Source organism: Oncorhynchus keta, unplaced genomic scaffold, assembly GCF_023373465.1.
Source record: "Oncorhynchus keta strain PuntledgeMale-10-30-2019 unplaced genomic scaffold, Oket_V2 Un_contig_5203_pilon_pilon, whole genome shotgun sequence".
In the NCBI taxonomy this organism is placed as follows: Eukaryota; Metazoa; Chordata; class Actinopteri; order Salmoniformes; family Salmonidae; genus Oncorhynchus; species Oncorhynchus keta.
Window position 1 is genome coordinate 47,724 of NW_026288170.1, and position 18,546 is coordinate 66,269.

Here is an 18,546-nt window from a genome sequence, read left to right on the forward strand (position 1 = left end):
CCCTCTGTCTCTGCCTCTCTACCCTCTCCCTCTGTCTCTGCCTCTCTACCCTCTCCCACTGTCTCTGCCTCTCTACCCTCTCCCTCTGTCTCTGCCTCTCTACCCTCTCCCTCTGTCTCTGCCTCTCTACCCTCTCCCTCTGTCTCTGCCTCTCTACCCTCTCCCACTGTCTCTGCCTCTCTACCCTCTCCCACTGTCTCTGCCTCTCTACCCTCTCCCTCTGTCTCTGCCTCTCTACCCTCTCCCTCTGTCTCTGCCTCTCTACCCTCTCCCTCTGTCTCTGCCTCTCTACCCTCTCCCTCTGTCTCTGCCTCTCTACCCTCTCCCTCTGTCTCTGCCTCTCTACCCCTCTCCCTCTGTCTCTGCCTCTCTACCCTCTCCCCTCTGTCTCTGCCTCTCTACCCTCTCCCTCTGTCTCTGCCTCTCTCTACCCTCTCCCACTCTCTCTCTGCCTCTCTACCCTCTCCCTCTGTCTCTGCCTCTTCTCTCCTTCCCTCTCTCTCTGCCTCTCTACCCTCTCCCACTCTCTCTGCCTCTCTATCCTCTCCCTCTGTCTCTGCCTCTTCTCTCCTTCCCACTCTCTCTGCCTCTCTACCCTCTCCCTCTGTCTCTGCCTCTCTATCCTCTCCCTCTGTCTCTGCCTTCTTCCCCTTCCCACTCTCTCTGCCTCTCTATCCTCTCCCTCTGTCTCTGCCTCTTCTCTCCTTCCCACTCTCTCTGCCTCTCTACCCTCTCCCTCTGTCTCTGCCTCCTCTCTCCTTCCCTCTGTCTCTGCCTCTCTACCCTCTCCCACTGTCTCTGCCTCTCTACCCTCTCCCTCTGTCTCTGCCTCTTCTCTCCTTCCCACTCTCTCTGCCTCTCTACCCTCTCCCTCTGTCTCTGCCTCCTCTCTCCTTCCCTCTGTCTCTGCCTCTCTACCCTCTCCCTCTGTCTCTGCCTCTCTACCCTCTCCCTCTGTCTCTGCCTCTCTACCCTCTCCCCACTCTCTCTGCCTCTCTACCCTCTCCCTCTGTCTCTGCCTCCTCTCTCCTTCCCTCTGTCTCTGCCTCTCTACCCTCTCCCTCTGTCTCTGCCTCTCTACCCTCTCCCTCTGTCTCTGCCTCTCTACCCTCTCCCTCTGTCTCTGCCTCTCTACCCTCTCCCTCTGTCTCTGCCTCTCTACCCTCTCCCTCTGTCTCTGCCTCTCTACCCTCTCCCTCTGTCTCTGCCTCTCTACCCTCTCCCACTGTCTCTGCCTCTCTACCCTCTCCCTCTGTCTCTGCCTCCTCTCTCCTTCCTCTCTCTCTGATTCCTTCACATTTATCACTCTGCCATACATTTTCTTCCTTTCTTTCTCAATGTTCTAGTTTCCTCTCCTCCTTTCTCCTCCTCTTCTGTTATCTGAGAGTGATGTGTTAGTGTCAGAGAGAGGGAGGGAGGGAGGGAGGGAGGAAAGGGGATAGATTGGTGTAGGTCTGGCCCACGCATCAGTGGGAGACTGAGCCTTTCTATCCACACACACACAGTCAGTGTGTCATGCTTGCACTGTGTGGGCTGAACTGAGCATTCTTGCCATACAGTAACGGTACATAGACTGCCTCCTCTTTCCTCTCTCTCTCTCTCCTCTCTTTCCCCTCTCTCTCTCATCCATTTCTCATTCCCCTCGCTTTCCTCGTTTTCTCTTCTTCTCTCTTTCCTCTCTTTCCTCTCTCTCCATCTCTTTCTTTCTCCCCATCTCTCTGGCTTTCTCACACTCTACATCTCTCTCTTTCGCTCTCACACTCTCCATCTCTCTCTCCACCTCTCTCTCAGTGTGCAGGCAGAGAAGCCTGGTGATGGAGGATCTGTGTCTCTGATGCTGTGGGTGAGTCTCTTCTCTCTCCTGCATGCTTTCTGTTGAGGGTTGCAAGGTGTGTGTGTGTGTGTGTGTGTGTGTGTGTGTGTGTGTGTGTGTGTGTGTGTGTGTGTGTGTGTGTGTGTGTGTGTGTGTGTGTGTGTGTGTGTGTGTGTGTGTGTGTGTGTGTGTGTGTGTGTGTGTGTGTGTGTGAGTGAGTGAGTGAGTGAGTGAGTGAGTGAGTGAGTGAGTGAGTGAGTGAGTGAGTGAGTGAGTGAGGCAGCTAATGACACAGCTTGCCTCTCACCTGCTGTACCTCTACCTGTCTCTACCTGATTACAGTCGTGACTGAAGCTTCTTCACCCACACGTCACTTTCCCTCCTCCCCTCTCTCTCCCTTCTCCCTCTCTGTCCTGCCCTCTCATTTTCTCCCTCTCCATTCCCAAACCAATAAATACTTTTGGTACCTTCACGATATAAAACATATCATGAGTAATCCACATGACAAGGTTTCAGTATGATGATGAGACTGGTTGAGTGTCAAGTTGTTTCAGTATGATGATGAAGACTGGTTGAGTGTTTCAGTATGATGATGAATACTTGTTGGGTGTTTCAGTATGATGACGAGACTGATTGAGTGTTTCAGTATAATGATGAGACTGGTTGAGTGTTTCAGTATGATGATGAGACTGGTTGAGTGTTTCAGTATGATGATGAGACTGGTTGATTGTCAAGATGTTTCAGTATGATGATGAAGACTGGTTGAGTGTTTCAGTATGAAGATGAAGACTGGTTGAGTGTTTCAGTATGATGATGAGACTGGTTGAGTGTTTCATTATGATGATGAAGACTGGTTGAGTGTTTCAGTATGATGATGAGACTGGTTTAGTGACAGTATGATTGATGAAGACTAGTATGATGATAAAGACTGGTTGACTGTTTCAGTATGACGATGAAGACTGGTTGAGTGTTTCAGTATGATGATGAGACTGGTTGAGTGTCAAGATGTTTCAGTATGATGATGAAGACTGGTTGAGTGTTTCAGTATGATGATGAAGACTGGTTGAGTGTTTCAGTATGATGATGAAGACTGGTTGAGTGTTTCAGTATGATGATGAAGACTGGTTGAGTGTTTCAGTATGATGATGAAGACTGGTTGAGTGTTTCAGTATGATGATGAAGACTGGTTGAGTGTTTCAGTATGATGATGAAGACTGGTTGAGTGTTTCATTATGATGATGAAGACTGGTTGAGTGTTTCAGTATGATGATGAAGACTGGTTGAGTGTTTCAGTATGATGATGAAGACTGGTTGAGTGTTTCAGTATGATGATGAAGACTGGTTGAGTGTTTCAGTATGATGATGAAGACTGGTTGAGTGTTTCAGTATGATGATGAAGACTGGTTGAGTGTTTCAGTATGATGATGAAGACTGGTTTAGTGTTTCAGTATGATGATGAGACTGGTTGAGTGTCCAGATGTGAAGACTGGTTGACTGTTTGATGATGAAGACTGGTTGAGTGTTTCTGTATGATTATGAAGACTGGTTTAGTGTTTCAGTATGATGATAAAGACTGGTTGAGTGTTTCAGTATGATGATGAAGACTGGTTGAGTGTTTCAGTATGATGATGAAGACTGGTTGAGTGTTTCAGTATGATGATGAGACTGGTTGAGTGTTTCAGTATGATGATGAAGACTGGTTGAGTGTTTCAGTATGATGATGAAGACTGGTTGAGTGTTTCAGTATGATGATGAAGACTGGTTGAGTGTTTCAGTATGATGATGAAGACTGGTTGAGTGTTTCAGTATGATGATGAAGACTGGTTGAGTGTTTCAGTATGATGATAAAGACTGGTTGACTGTTTCAGTATGACGATGAAGACTGGTTGAGTGTTTCAGTATGATGATGAGACTGGTTGAGTGTCAAGATGTTTCAGTATGATGATGAAGACTGGTTTAGTGTTTCAGTATGATGATGAGACTGGTTGAGTGTTTCAGTATGATGAAAAAGACTGGTTGAGTGTTTCACTATGATGTATGATGATGATTTTTAAAGACTGGTTCAGTTATTCTTAAGTGTTTCTTAGTATGACGATGAAGACTGGTTGAGTGTTTCAGTATGATGATGAGACTGGTTGAGTGTTTCATTATGATGATGAAGACTGGTTTAGTGTTTCAGTATGATGATGAGACTGGTTGAGTGTTTCAGTATGATGATGAGACTGGTTGAGTGTTTCATTATGGTGATGAAGACTGGTTGAGTGTTTCAGTATGATGATGAGACTGGTTCAGTGTTTCAGTATGATGATGAGACTGGTTGAGTGTCTCAATGTTTCAGTATGATGATGAAGACTGGTTGAGTGTTTCATTATGATGATAAAGACTGGTTGAGTGTTTCATTGTGGTGATGGAGACTGGTTGAGTGTTTTAGTATGATGATGAGACTGGTTGAGTGTTTCAGTATGATGATGAAGACTAGTTGAGTGTTTCATTATGATGATAAAGACTGGTTGAGTGTTTCAGTATGATGATGAAGACTGGTTGAGTGTTTCAGTATGATGATGAGACTGGTTGAGTGTTTCATTATGAAGATGAAGACTGGTTCAGTGTTTCAGTATGATGATGAGACTGGTTCAGTGTTTCATTATGGTGATGGAGACTGGTTGAGTGTTTCAGTATGATGATGAGACTGGTTCAGTGTTTCAGTATGATGATGAGACTGGTTCAGTGTTTCAGTATGATGATGAGACTGGTTGAGTGTTTCAGTATGATGATGAAGACTGGTTGAGTGTTTCAGTATGTTTGTTTATGATTATGAAGACTGGTTTAGTGTTTCAATGATAAAGACTGGTTGAGTGTTTCACTATGATGATGAAGACTAGTTGAGTGTTTCAGTATGATGATGAAGACTGGTTGAGTGTTTCAGTATGATGATGAAGACTGGTTGAGTGTTTCATTATGAAGATAAAGACTGGTTGAGTGTTTCAGTATGATGATGAGACTGGTTTAGTGTTTCAGTATGATGATGAGACTGGTTGAGTGTCTCAATGTTTCAGTATGAAGATGAAGACTGGTTGAGTGTTTCAGTATGATGATGAGGACTGGTTGAGTGTTTCACTATGGTGATGGAGACTGGTTGAGTGTTTCAGTATGATGATGAGACTGGTTCAGTGTTTCAGTATGATGATGAGACTGGTTCAGTGTTTCATTATGGTGATGGAGACTGGTTGAGTGTTTCAGTATGATGATGAGACTGGTTGAGTGTTTCAGTATGAAGATGAAGACTGGTTGAGTGTTTCAGTATGATGATGAGACTGGTTGAGTGTTTCAGTATGATGATGAGACTGGTTGAGTGTTTCAGTATGATGATGAGACTGGTTGAGTGTTTCAGTATGATGATGAGACTGGTTCAGTGTTTCATTATGGTGATGAAGACTGGTTGAGTGTTTCAGTATGATGATGAGACTGGTTCAGTGTTTCAGTATGATGATGAGACTGGTTCAGTGTTTCATTATGGTGATGGAGACTGGTTGAGTGTTTCAGTATGATGATGCCATTTAGCAGACGTTTTATCCAATGATGATGAGACTGGTGTACAGTCATGTGTGCATACATTCTAGTATGGGTGATGAAGAACCCACTACCCTGAGTGTTTCAGCGTATGATGACCAGACTGGTTGAAGGACATACTGATGAAGACCATAGTTGTCAGTATGATGATGAGACTGGTTGAGTGTTTCATTATGGTGATGGAGACTGGTTGAGTGTTTCAGTATGATGATGAGACTGGTTCAGTGTTTCAGTATGATGATGAGACTGGTTCAGTGTTTCATTATGGTGATGAAGACTGGTTGAGTGTTTCAGTATGATGATGAGACTGGTTCAGTGTTTCAGTATGATGATGAGACTGGTTGAGTGTTTCATTATGGTGATGAAGACTGGTTGAGTGTTTCAGTATGATGATGAGACTGGTTCAGTGTTTCATTATGGTGATGAGACTGGTTGAGTGTTTCAGTATGATGATGAGACTGGTTGAGTGTTTCAGTATGATGATGAGACTGGTTGAGTGTGAAATACTAGTGTCTACATGTTTTTGTTTGTATTTCTGATGTATGTTTGAGGGTTATGTAATGAATATCTCTCTCTCACCTCTTTCTCTCTCAATTAAATTAAATTTAAGGGCTTTATTGTCATGGAAACATATGTTTACATTGCCAAAGTAAGTGACATAGATAATAAACAAAAGGGAAATAAATGAACAGTAAACATCACACTCACAAAAGCACAACATTTTTTAAATAATATATATATTTTAAATGTTATTACTGGCTATGTACAATGTTGTAGGAATGTGGAAATAGTTGAAGTACAAAAGGGAAGATGAATAAACAGAGGAATAAGGGTTGTATTTACAATGGGGTTTGTTCTTCACTGGTTGCCATTGTGGCAACAGGTCACAAATCTGGCTGCACACAGGTATTTCACATATGGAAGTTTATCGATGTTGGATTTGTTTAGTAATTCTTCGTCTCTGTGTAATCTGAGGGAAATGTGTCTCTTTAATATGGTCATACATTTGACAGGAGGTTAGGAAGTTCAGTTCGATGGCGGCCTCTCTCAATAGCAAAGCCATGCTCACTGCGTCTGTACATAGTCAAAGCTTTCCATCATTTTGGGTCAGTCGCAGTGGTCAGGTATTCTGTTTAGCAAATAACATTCCAGTTGGCTTTTCCAATGTGTCAAGTCATTATTTTTTTTGTTTTCTCATGATTTGGTTGGGTCTAATTGTGTTGCTGTCCTGGGGCTTTGAGGGGTCTGGTTATGAACACGGCTCGCTGAGGGGACTCTTCTCCAGGTTCATCTCTCTGTAGGCGAGGGCTTTGTAATGGAAGGTTTGGGAATCACTTCCTTTGAAGTGGTTGTAGAATTTAACAGCTAGAATATAATTGTTCTTTTGGGGATTCTGGGTAAAGTCCTAATTCTGCTCTGCATGCATTAGTTGGTGTTCTACATTGTACACAGAATATGCTTTTGCAGTTCAACATGCAGAGTCTCAATTTGGTGTTTGTCCCATTTTGTGAATTCTTGGTTGGTGAGCGGACCCCAGACCTCACAACCACATAGGGCAATGGGTTCTGTCGCTGATTCAGAAATGTGTCAAATTTTATGCTCTTTTTGTGTGCATAAAAGCTTTATGGAAGTTACCTGTGGTGCTGATGTTTAGGTTGAGGTAGGTATAGTTGTTGGTGTGCTCTAGGGCAACAGTGTCTAGATGGAATTTGTATTTGTGGTCCTTTGGAACACCATTATTTTTGTTTTACTGAGATTTTCTATCAGGGCCCAGGTCTGGCAGAATCTGTGCATAAGATTTAGGTGCTGCTGTAGGCCCTCCAATGGTTGGGGACAGAAGCACCAGATCATCAGCAAACAGTAGACATTTGACCTCAGATTCCAGCAGGGTGAGGCCGGGTGCTGCAGACTGTTCTAGAGCCCTTGCCAATTGGTTGATATATATGTTGAAGAGGGTGGGGCTCAAGCTGCGTACATGGATTTTATAATGTCGTATGTTTTCCCACAACACCACTTTCCATCATATACCAGATCCTCATGCCGAATTGAGTCTAAAGCTTTTTTTGAAATCAGCAAAGCATGAGAAGACTTTGCTTTTGTTTTGTTTGGTTGTCAATTAGGGTGCGCAGGGTGAATACGTGGTCTGTCGTACGGTCATTTGGTAAAAAGCCAAATTGAAATATGATCAGTACATGGTTTTCACTGAGGAAATGTGGGAGTCTGCTGTTAATGATAATGCAGAGGATTTTCCCAAGGTGGCTGTTGACGCATATCCCACGGTAGTTATTGGGGTCACATTTCTCTTCACTTCTGTGGATTGGGGTGATCAATCCTTGGTTCCATGTATTGGGGGAGATGCCAGAGCTGAGGATGAAGTTTAAAGATTTTAGAATAGCCAATTGGAACTTGTGGTCTGTATATTTGATCATTTCATTGAGGATCCCATCAACACCACAGGCCTTCTTGGGTTGGAGGGTTGGCATTTTGTCCTCTAGTTCATTCATTGTAATTAGAGAATCCAGTGGGTTCTGGTCGTCTTTAATAGTTGACTGTTTTATTGATCATGTGTATGTTTTTGCTGGTTGTCCTTTGTTATAGAGCCAATCAGATTGGAGAAGTGATTTATCCATAGATAGGTACTGTAGTTATAGAGCCAATCAGATTGGAGAAGTGATTTATCCATAGATAGATACTGTAGTTATAGAGCCAATCAGATTGGAGAAGTGATTTATCCATAGATAGATACTGTAGTTATAGAGCCAATCAGATTGGAGAAGGTTTTAGTCCATAGATCTCTCTCTAGAGCCTCTCTGATTTATCCATAGATAGATCTCTGTAGTTATAGAGCCTCTCAGATTCTCTCTCTCTCTCTCTCTCTCTCTCTCTCTCTCTCTCTCTCTCTCTCTCTCTCTCTCTCTCTCTCTCTCAGTGTTCAGTTTGAGGGAAGTTTATAGCTGAACCTGTTCTTTGGTTGTCATGGTAACGGCAGGGAGGTGCAGTGAGGTACTGGAATATGGCAAAATGGAGCGTAGGAGCTCTCTATCATCTCTCTGTTTCTCTATCTTTGTTTCACTCCCTTTATCAGCGTTGGGATGACTTGGCCTTTCTGAGGGTAGTGAAGGTTTCTCTAGTCCTGTATGGTAGGGAAGGTTCCTCTAGTCCTGTATGGTAGGGAAGGTTCCTCTAGTCCTGTATGTATGGTAGGGAAGGTTCCTCTAGTCCTGTATGGTAGGGAAGGTTCCTCTAGTCCTGTATGGTAGGGAAGGTTCCTCTAGTCCTGTATGTATGGTAGTGAAGGTTCCTCTAGTCCTGTATGGTAGTGAAGGTTTCTCTAGTCCTGTATGGTAGGGAAGGTTCCTCTAGTCCTGTATGGTAGGAAGGTTCCTCTAGTCCTGTATGGTAGGGAAGGTTCCTCTAGTCCTGTATGTATGGTAGTGAAGGTTCCTCTAGTCCTGTATGTATGGTAGTGAAGGTTCCTCTAGTCCTGTATGGTAGGGAAGGTTCCTCTAGTCCTGTATGGTAGGGAAGGTTCCTCTAGTCCTGTATGTATGGTAGTGAAGGTTCCTCTAGTCCTGTATGGTAGGGAAGGTTCCTCTAGTCCTGTATGGTAGGGAAGGTTCCTCTAGTCCTGTATGGTAGGGAAGGTTCCTCTAGTCCTGTATGGTAGGAAGGTTCCTCTAGTCCTGTATGGTAGGGAAGGTTCCTCTAGTCCTGTATGTATGGTAGTGAAGGTTCCTCTAGTCCTGTATGTATGGTAGGGAAGGTTCCTCTAGTCCTGTATGGTAGGGAAGGTTCCTCTAGTCCTGTATGTATGGTAGGAAGGTTCCTCTAGTCCTGTATGGTAGGGAAGGTTCCTCTAGTCCTGTATGGTAGGGAAGGTTCCTCTAGTCCTGTATGTATGGTAGGAAGGTTCCTCTAGTCCTGTATGTATAGGGAAGGTTCCTCTAGTCCTGTTTGTATGGCAGTGAAGGTTCCTCTAGTCCTGTATGGTAGGAAGGTTCCTCTAGTCCTGTATGTATGGTAGGGAAGGTTCTCTAGTCCTGTATGGTAGGGAAGGTTCCTCTAGTCCCTGTATGGTAGTGAAGGTTCCTCTAGTCCTGTATGGTAGGGAAGGTTCCTCTAGTCCTGTATGGTAGGGAAGGTTCCTCTAGTCCTGTATGGTAGGGAAGGTTCCTCTAGTCCTGTATGGTAGGGAAGGTTCCTCTAGTCCTGTATGGTAGGGAAGGTTCCTCTAGTCCTGTATGGTAGGGAAGGTTCCTCTAGTCCTGTATGGTAGGGAAGGTTCCTCTAGTCCTGTATGGTAGGAAGGTTCCTCTAGTCCTGTATGGTAGGGAAGGTTCCTCTAGTCCTGTATGGTAGTGAAGGTTCCTCTAGTCCTGTATGGTAGGGAAGGTTCCTCTAGTCCTGTATGGTAGGAAGGTTCCTCTAGTCCTGTATGGTAGGGAAGGTTCCTCTAGTCCTGTATGGTAGGGAAGGTTCCTCTAGTCCTGTATGGTAGGGAAGGTTCCTCTAGTCCTGTATGGTAGGGAAGGTTCCTCTAGTCCTGTATGGTAGGGAAGGTTCCTCTAGTCCTGTATGTATGGTAGGGAAGGTTCCTCTAGTCCTTTATGTATGGTAGTGAAGGTTCCTCTAGTCCTGTATGTATGGTAGTGAAGGTTCCTCTAGTCCTGTATGTATGGTAGGGAAGGTTCCTCTAGTCCTGTATGGTAGGGAAGGTTCCTCTAGTCCTGTATGTATGGTAGGGAAGGTTCCTCTAGTCCTGTATGGTAGGGAAGGTTCCTCTAGTCCTGTATGTATGGTAGGGAAGGTTCCTCTAGTCCTGTATGGTAGGGAAGGTTCCTCTAGTCCTGTATGTATGGTAGGGAAGGTTCCTCTAGTCCTGTATGGTAGGGAAGGTTCCTCTAGTCCTGTATGTATGGCAGTGAAGGTTCCTCTAGTCCTGTATGGTAGTGAAGGTTCCTCTAGTCCTGTATGGTAGGGAAGGTTCCTCTAGTCCTGTATGGTAGGGAAGGTTCCTCTAGTCCTGTATGTATGGTAGTGAAGGTTCCTCTAGTCCTGTATGGTAGGGAAGGTTCCTCTAGTCCTGTATGTATGGCAGTGAAGCTTCCTCTAGTCCTGTATGTATGGTAGTGAAGGTTCCTGTAGTCCTGTATGGTAGGGAAGGTTCCTCTAGTCCTGTATGGTAGGGAAGGTTCCTCTAGTCCTGTATGGTATGGAAGATTCCTCTTGTCCTGTATGGTAGTGAAGGTTCCTCTAGTCCTGTATGGTAGGGAAGGTTCCTCTAGTCCTGTATGTATGGCAGTGAAGCTTCCTCTAGTCCTGTATGGTAGTGAAGGTTCCTCTAGTACTGTATGTTAGGGAAGGTTCCTCTAGTCCTGTATGTATGGTAGTGAAGGTTCCTCTAGTCCTGTATGGTAGTGAAGGTTCCTCTAGTCCTGTATGTATGGTAGGGAAGGTTCCTCTAGTCCTGTATGGTAGGGAAGGTTCCTCTAGTCCTGTATGTATGGTAGGGAAGGTTCCACTAGTCCTGTATTATAGGGAAGGTTCCTCTAGTCCTTTATGTATGGTAGGGAAGGTTCCACTAGTCCTGTATTATAGGGAAGGTTCCTCTAGTCCTGTATGTATGGTAGGGAAGGTTCCACTAGTCCTGTATGGTAGGGAAGGTTCCTATGGTAGTCCTCTAGTATGTATGGTAGGAAGGTTCCTCTAGTCCTGTATGGTAGGGAAGGTTCCTCTAGTCCTGTATGGTAGGGAAGGTTCCTCTAGTCCTGTATGGTAGGGAAGGTTCCTCTAGTCCTGTATGGTAGGGAAGGTTCCTCTAGTCCTGTATGGTAGGGAAGGTTCCTGTAGTCCTGTATGGTAGGGAAGGTTCCTCTAGTCCTGTATGGTAGGGAAGGTTCCTCTAGTCTTGTATGGTAGGAAAGGTTCCTCTAGTCCTGTATGTATGGTAGGGAAGGTTCCTATAGTCCTGTATGTATGGTAGGGAAGGTTCCTCTAGTCCTGTATGGTAGGGAAGATTCCTCTAGTCCTGTATGGTAGGGAAGGTTCCACTAGTCCTGTATTATAGGGAAGGTTCCTCTAGTCCTGTTTGTATGGCAGTGAAGGTTCCTCTAGTCCTGTATGGTAGTGAAGGTTTGTCTAGTACTGTATGGTAGGAGAGGTTCTCTAGTCCTGTATGGTAGTGAAAGTTCCTCTCGTCCTGTATGGTAGGGAAGGTTCCTCTAGTCCTGTATGTATGGCAGTGAAGGTTCCTCTAGTCCTGTATTATGGTAGTGAAGGTTCCTCTAGTCCTGTATGGTAGGGAAGGTTCCTCTAGTCCTGTATGGTAGGGAAGATTCCTCTTGTCCTGTATGGCAGTGAAGGTACCTCTAGTCCTGTATGGTAGGGAAGGTTCCTCTAGTCCTGTATGTATGGTAGTGAAGGTTCCTCTAGTCCTGTATGTATGGTAGTGAAGGTTCCTGTAGTCCTGTATGGTAGGGAAGGTTCCTCTAGTCCTGTATGTATGGCAGTGAAGCTTCCTCTAGTCCTGTATGGTAGTGAAGGTTCCTCTAGTCCTGTATGGTAGGGAAGGTTTGTCTAGTACTGTATGGTAGGGCAGGTGGGGTTCTCTAGTCCTGTATGGTAGTGAAGGTTCCTCTAGTACTGTATGTTAGGGAAGGTTCCTCTAGTCCTGTATGTATGGTAGTGAAGGTTCCTGTAGTCCTGTATGGTAGTGAAGATTCCTCCAGTCCTGTATGGTAGGGACGGTTCCTCTAGTACTGTATGGTAGGGAAGGTTCCTCTAGTCCTGTATGTATGGTAGGGAAGGTTCCACTAGTCCTGTATTATAGGGAAGGTTCTCTAGTAAAGATATAATGTGTATAGGGAAGGTTCCACTAGTCCTGTATTATAGGGAAGGTTCCTCTAGTCCTGTATGTATGGTAGTGAAGGTTCCTCTAGTCCTGTATGGTAGGGAAGGTTCCTCTAGTCCTGTATATATGGCAGTGAAGGTTCCTCTAGTCCTGTATGGTAGGGAAGATTTGTCTAGTACTGTATGGTAGGAAGGTTCTCTAGTCCTGTATGGTAGTGAAGGTTCCTCTAGTCCTGTATGGTAGTGAAGGTTCCTCTAGTCCTGTATGTATGGCAGTGAAGGTTTCTCTAGTCCTGTATGGTAGGGAAGGTTCCTCTAGTCCTGTATGTATGGTAGGGAAGGTTCCTCTAGTCCTGTATGTATGGCAGTGAAGGTTCCTCTAGTCCTGTATGGTAGGGAAGGTTCCTCTAGTCCTGTATGTATGGCAGTGAAGCTGAAGTTCTAGTCCTGTATGGTAGGAAGGTTCCTCTAGTCCTGTATGGTATGGGGAAGGTTTGTCTAGTACTGTATGGTAGGAGAGGTTCAGGGGGGTCTAGTCCTGTATGGTAGTGAAGGTTCCTCTAGTACTGTATGTTAGGGAAGGTTCCTCTAGTCCTGTATGTATGGTAGTGAAGGTTCCTGTAGTCCTGTATGGTAGGTGAAGGTTCCTCAGTCCTGTATGGTAGGGAAGGTTCCTCTAGTACTGTATGGTAGGGAAGGTTCCTCTAGTCATGTATGTATGGTAGGGAAGGTTCCACTAGTCCTGTATTATAGGGAAGGTTCCTCTAGTCCTGTATGTATGGTAGGGAAGGCTAGTCCTGTATTATAGGGGGAAGGTTCCTCTAGTCCTGTATGTAGGGTAGTGAAGGTTCCTCTAGTCCTGTATGGTAGGGAAGGTTCCTCTAGTCCTGTATGGTAGGGAAGGTTCCTCTAGTCCTGTATATATGGCAGTGAAGGTTCCTCTCGTCAGGGGTCATGGTAGGAAGATTTGTCTAGTACTGTATGGTAGGAGAGGTTCTCTAGTCCTGTATGGTAGTGAAGGTTCCTCTAGTCCTGTATGGTAGGGAAAGTTCCTCTCGTCCTGTATGTATGGTAGGGAAGGTTCCTCTAGTCCTGTATGGTAGGAAAGGTTCCTCTAGTCCTGTATGTATGGTAATGAAGGTTCTTGTAGTCCTGTATGGTAGGGAAGGTTCCTCTAGTGTTCCTCCTGTATGTATGGTAGAGAAGGATCTGTATATCTAAATGGCCAGACAACTCAGTCAGAGAAATACCTTGAAGCTCTGATGTTAGGCATTAAGAATAGGTACGCTAGTTCAGGTGGGTGGGTTAGTTCAGGGGTTAGGGCTAGGTAGGTGGGTTAGTTCAGGGGTTAGGGCTAGGTGGGTTAGTTCAGGGGTTAGGGCTAGGTAGGTGGGTTAGTTCAGGGGTTAGGGCTAGGTAGGTGGGTTAGTTCAGGGGTTAGGGCTAGGTGGGTTAGTTCAGGGGTTAGGGTTAGGTAGGTGGGTTTGTTCAGGGGTCAGGGCTTGGTAGGTGGGTTAGTTCAGGGGTCAGGGCTAGGTAGGTGGGTTAGTTCAGGGGTTAGGGCTAGGTGGGTTAGTTCAGGGGTTAGGGCTAGGTAGGTTGATTAGTTCAGGGGTTAGGGCTAGGTAGGTGGGTTAGTTCATGGGTTAGGGCTAGGTGGGTTTGTTCAGGGGTTAGGGTTAGGTAGGTGGGTTCGTTCAGGGGTCAGGGCTAAGTAGGTGGGTTAGTTCAGGGGTCAGGGCTAGGTAGGTGGGTTAGTTCAGGTGTTAGGGCTAGGTAGGTGGGTTAGTTCAGGGGTTAGGGCTAGGTGGGTTAGTTCAGGGGTCAGGGCTAGTTAGGTGGGTTAGTTTAGGGCTAGGTAGGTGGGTTAGTTCAGGGGTTAGGGTTAGGTGGGTATGTTAGTTCAGGGGTTAGGGCTCGGTAGGTGGGTTAGTTTAGGGGTTAGGGCTAGGTGGGTATGTTAGTTCAGGGGTTAGGGCTCGGTAGGTGGGTTAGTTCAGGGGTTCGGGCTCGGTGAGTTAGTTCAGGGGTTAGGGCTAGGTGGGTTTGTTCAGGGGTTAGGGTTAGGTAGGTGGGTTCGTTCAGGGGTCAGGGCTAGGTAGGTGGGTTAGTTTAGGGGTTAGGGCTAGGTGGGTTAGTTCAGGGGTTAGGGCTAGGTACACTGCCTTGCGAAAGTATTGGGGCCCCCTTGAACTTTGCGGGGTTTTGCCACATTTCAGGCTTCAAACATAAAGATATAAAACTGTCTTTTTTGTGAAGAATCAACAACAAGTGGGACACAATCATGAAGTGGAACGACATTTATTGGATATTTCAATCTTTTTTAACAAATCAAAAACTGAAAAATTGGGCGTGCAAAATTATTCAGCCCCTTTACTTTCAGTGCAGCAAACTCTCTCCAGAAGTTCAGTGAGGATCTCTGAATGATCCAATGTTGACCTAAATGACTAATGATGATCAATACAATCCACCTGTGTGTAATCAAGTCTCCGTATAAATGCACCTGCACTGTGATAGTCTCAGCGGTCCGTTAAAAGCGCAGAGAGCATCATGAAGAACAAGGAACACACCAGGCAGGTCCGAGATACTGTTGTGAAGAAGTTTAAAGCTGGATTTGGATAACCCCTAGGTAGGTGGGTTAGTTCAGGGGTTAGGGCTAGGTGGGTTAGTTCAGGGGTTAGGGCTAGGTAGGTGGGTTAGTTCAGGGGTTAGGGCTAGGTAGGTGGGTTAGTTCAGGGGTTAGGGCTAGGTAGGTGGGTTAGTTCAGGGGTCAGGGCTAGGTAGGTGGGCTAGTTCAGGGGTTAGGGCTAGGTAGGTGGGTTAGTTCAGGGGTTAGGGCTAGGTAGGTGGGCTAGTTCAGGGGTTAGGGCTAGGTAGGTGGATGGGTTAGTTCAGGGGTTAGGGCTAGGTAGGTGGGTTAGTTCAGGGGTTAGGGCTAGGTAGGTGGGCTAGTTCAGGGGTTAGGGCTAGGTAGGTGGGTTAGTTCAGGGGTTAGGGCTAGGTAGGTGGGTTAGTTCAGGGGTCAGGGCTAGGTAGGTGGGTTAGTTCAGGGGTTAGGGCTAGGTAGGTGGGTTAGTTCAGGGGTTAGGGCTAGGTAGGTGGATGGGTTAGTTCAGGGGTTAGGGCTAGGTAGGTAGATTAGTTCAGGGGTTAGGGCTAGGTAGGTGGATGGGTTAGTTCAGGTGGGGGTTAGGGCTAGGTAGGTAGGTTAGTTCAGGGGTCAGGGCTAGGTAGGTGGTTAGTTCAGGGGGGGTTAGGGGCTAGGGGTTGTAGGTGGGTTAGTTCAGGGGTCAGGGCTAGGTAGGTTAGTTCAGGGGTTAGGGCTAGGTTGTAGGTGGGTTAGTTCAGGGGTCAGGGCTAGGTAGGTGGGTTAGTTCAGGGGTCAGGGCTAGGTAGGTGGGTTAGTTCAGGGGTCAGGGCTAGGTAGATGGGTTAGTTCAGGGGTTAGGGCTAGGTGGGTTAGTTCAGGGGTTAGGGCTAGGTAGGTGGGCTAGTTCAGGGGTCAGGGCTAGGTAGGTGGGTTAGTTCAGGGGTTAGGGCTAGGTTGTAGGTGGGTTAGTTCAGGGGTCAGGGCTAGGTAGGTGGGTTAGTTCAGGGGTCAGGGCTAGGTAGGTGGGTTAGTTCAGGGGGGGTCAGGGTAGGTAGGTGGGTTAGTTCAGGGGTCAGGGCTAGGTAGGTGGGTTAGTTCAGGGGTTAGGGCTAGGTAGGTGGGTTAGTTCAGGGGTTAGGGCTAGGTAGGTTAGTTCAGGGGTCAGGGCTAGGTTGTAGGTAGGTTAGTTCAGGGGTCAGGGCTAGGTAGGTAGGTTAGTTCAGGGGTTAGGGCTAGGTTGTAGGTGGGTTAGTTCAGGGGTTAGGGCTAGGTAGGTGGGTTAGTTCAGGGGTTAGGGCTAGGTAGGTGGGTTAGTTCAGGGGTTAGGGCTAGGTAGGTGGGTTAGTTCAGGGGTCAGGGCTAGGTAGGTGGGTTAGTTCAGGGGTCAGGGCTAGGTAGGTGGGTTAGTTCAGGGGTCAGGGCTAGGTAGGTGGGTTAGTTCAGGGGTCAGGGCTAGGTAGGTGGGTTAGTTCAGGGGTCAGGGCTAGGTAGGTGGGTTAGTTCAGGGGTCAGGGCTAGGTTGTAGGTGGGTTAGTTCAGGGGTTAGGGCTAGGTAGGTGGGTTAGTTCAGGGGTTAGGGCTAGGTAGGTTAGTTCAGGGGTCAGGGCTAGGTAGATTAGTTCAGGGGTTAGGGCTAGGTTGTAGGTGGGTTAGTTCAGGGGTTAGGGCTAGGTGGGTTAGTTCAGGGGTCAGGGCTAGGTAGGTGGGTTAGTTCAGGGGTCAGGGCTAGGTAGGTGGGTTAGTTCAGGGGTCAGGGCTAGGTAGGTGGGTTAGTTCAGGGGTTAGGGCTAGGTAGGTGGGTTAGTTCAGGGGGTTCAGGGCTAGGTAGGTGGGTTAGTTCAGGGGTCAGGGCTAGGTAGGTGGGTTAGTTCAGGGGTCAGGGCTAGGTAGGTTCAGGGTTCAGGGGTCAGGGGGCTAGTTCAGGGGTAGGGTGGGTTAGTTCAGGGGTTAGGGCTAGGTTGTAGGTGGGTTAGTTCAGGGGTTAGGGCTAGGTGGGTTAGTTCAGGGGTCAGGGCTAGGTAGGTGGGTTCAGTTCAGGGGTCAGGGCTAGGTAGGTGGGTTAGTTCAGGGGTCAGGGCTAGGTAGGTGGGTTAGTTCAGGGGTCAGGGCTAGGTAGGTGGGTAAGTTCAGGGGTCAGGGCTAGGTAGGTGTGTGGTTAGTTCAGGGGTTAGGGCTAGGTTGTAGGTGGGTTAGTTCAGGGGTTAGGGCTAGGTAGGTGGGTTAGTTCAGGGGTCAGGGCTAGGTAGGTGGGTTAGTTCAGGGGTTCAGGGGGGTCAGGGGCAAGGTAGGTAGGTTAGTTCAGGGGTCAGGGCTAGGTAGGTGGGTTAGTTCAGGGGGGTCAGGGCTAGGTAGGTGGGTTAGTTCAGGGGTTAGGGCTAGGTAGGTAGGTTAGTTCAGGGGTCAGGGCTAGGTAGGTGGGTTAGTTCAGGGGTCAGGGTTAGGTAGGTGGGTTAGTTCAGGGGTCAGGGCTAGGTTGGTTAGGTAGGTTAGTTCAGGGGGTTAGGGCTAGGGTTTAGGTTAGTTCAGGGGTCAGGGCTAGGTTGTAGGTGGGTTAGTTCAGGGGTCAGGGCTGGTTAAGTAGGTGGGTTAGTTCAGGGGGGTCAGGGTAGTTAGGTTGTAGGTAGGTTGTGGTTCAGGGGGTCAGGGCTAAGTAGGTGGGTTAGTTCAGGGGTTAGGGATAGGTAGGTGGGTTAGTTCAGGGGTTAGGGCTAGGTAGGTTAGTTCAGGGTTAGGGCTTAGGTGGGTTAGTTCAGGGGTTAGGTTTAGGTAGTAGGTGGGTTGTGGTTCAGGGGTTAGGGCTAGGTAGGTGGGTTAGTTCAGGGGTTAGGGCTAGGTGGGTTTGTTCAGCCAGGAACCAGGGTTGTTTGTGTTTTTGTGTAATGTAGGGTTTGTGTTTGTGTGTTTGTGTGTGTTTGTGTGTAATGTAGTGTGTTTGTGTGTAATGTAGTGTGTTTGTGTGTAATGTTAGTGTGTTTGTGTGTAACGTAGTGTGTTTGTGTGTAATGTAGTGTGTTTGCGTGTAACAGTGTGTTTGTGTGTAATGTAGTGTGTTTGTGTAATGTACTTTGTGTGTGGTTGTCTGGGTTATCTGGGCCTTGCAGCTCCTCCAGATCTTCCTGCCAAACATCCGTCTCCACGGGAACACAGACAGGAAAGAGGAAGTGTGAGCTAATAGGAAACTTTTAGAACAGGAGGAGAGGGAGGAGGGGAAGACAGTAGGGTGTGGTAGGTAGGAGAGGAAAGATTAAAAGATGTTAAGGTTGTGGTTAGGGGTTTAGGTAGGTTTAGGGTTTAGGAAAGGGTTGTGGATTAAAAGGGTTGTGGTTAGGGGTTAGGGTTGTGGTTAGGGGTTAGGGTTGTGGTTAGGGTTTAGGGTTGTGGTTAGGGGTTAGGGTTTAGGGGTGGTTAGGGTTGGTTAGGGTTTAGGGTTGTGGTTATGGTTTAGGGTTGTGGTTAGGGGTTAGGGTTGTGGTTAGGGTTTAGGGTTGTGGTTAGGGTTAGGGTTGTGGTTAGGGTTAGGGGTGGTTAGGGGGTTAGGGTTGTGGTTAGGGTTTAGGGTTTGGTGGTTTAGGGTTTAGGGTTGTGGTTAGGGGTTAGGGTTGTGGTTAGGGGTTTAGGGTTGTGGTTAGGTTTAGGGTTGTGGTTAGGGGTTTAGGGTTGTGGTTAGGGTTTAGGGTTGTGGTTTTGGGGTGGTTAGGGTTGTGGTTAGGGTTTGTGGTTAGGG

The 18,546-nt window shown here is 46.9% G+C and overlaps 1 protein-coding gene across 1 annotated transcript in view; it reads left to right on the plus strand.

Moving 5' to 3' along the window:
• The first annotated feature begins 1,046 nt into the window (after positions 1-1,046).
• LOC127925160 (uncharacterized) overlaps positions 1,047-18,546 on the plus strand; it is a 31,737-nt gene continuing 14,237 nt past the window's right edge. The window contains exon 1 of the mRNA XM_052509934.1: positions 1,047-1,843. Within this exon, the coding sequence (XP_052365894.1) occupies positions 1,835-1,843 (9 nt within the window). The 5' untranslated portion in view covers positions 1,047-1,834. The remainder of the gene's footprint in view (positions 1,844-18,546) is intronic.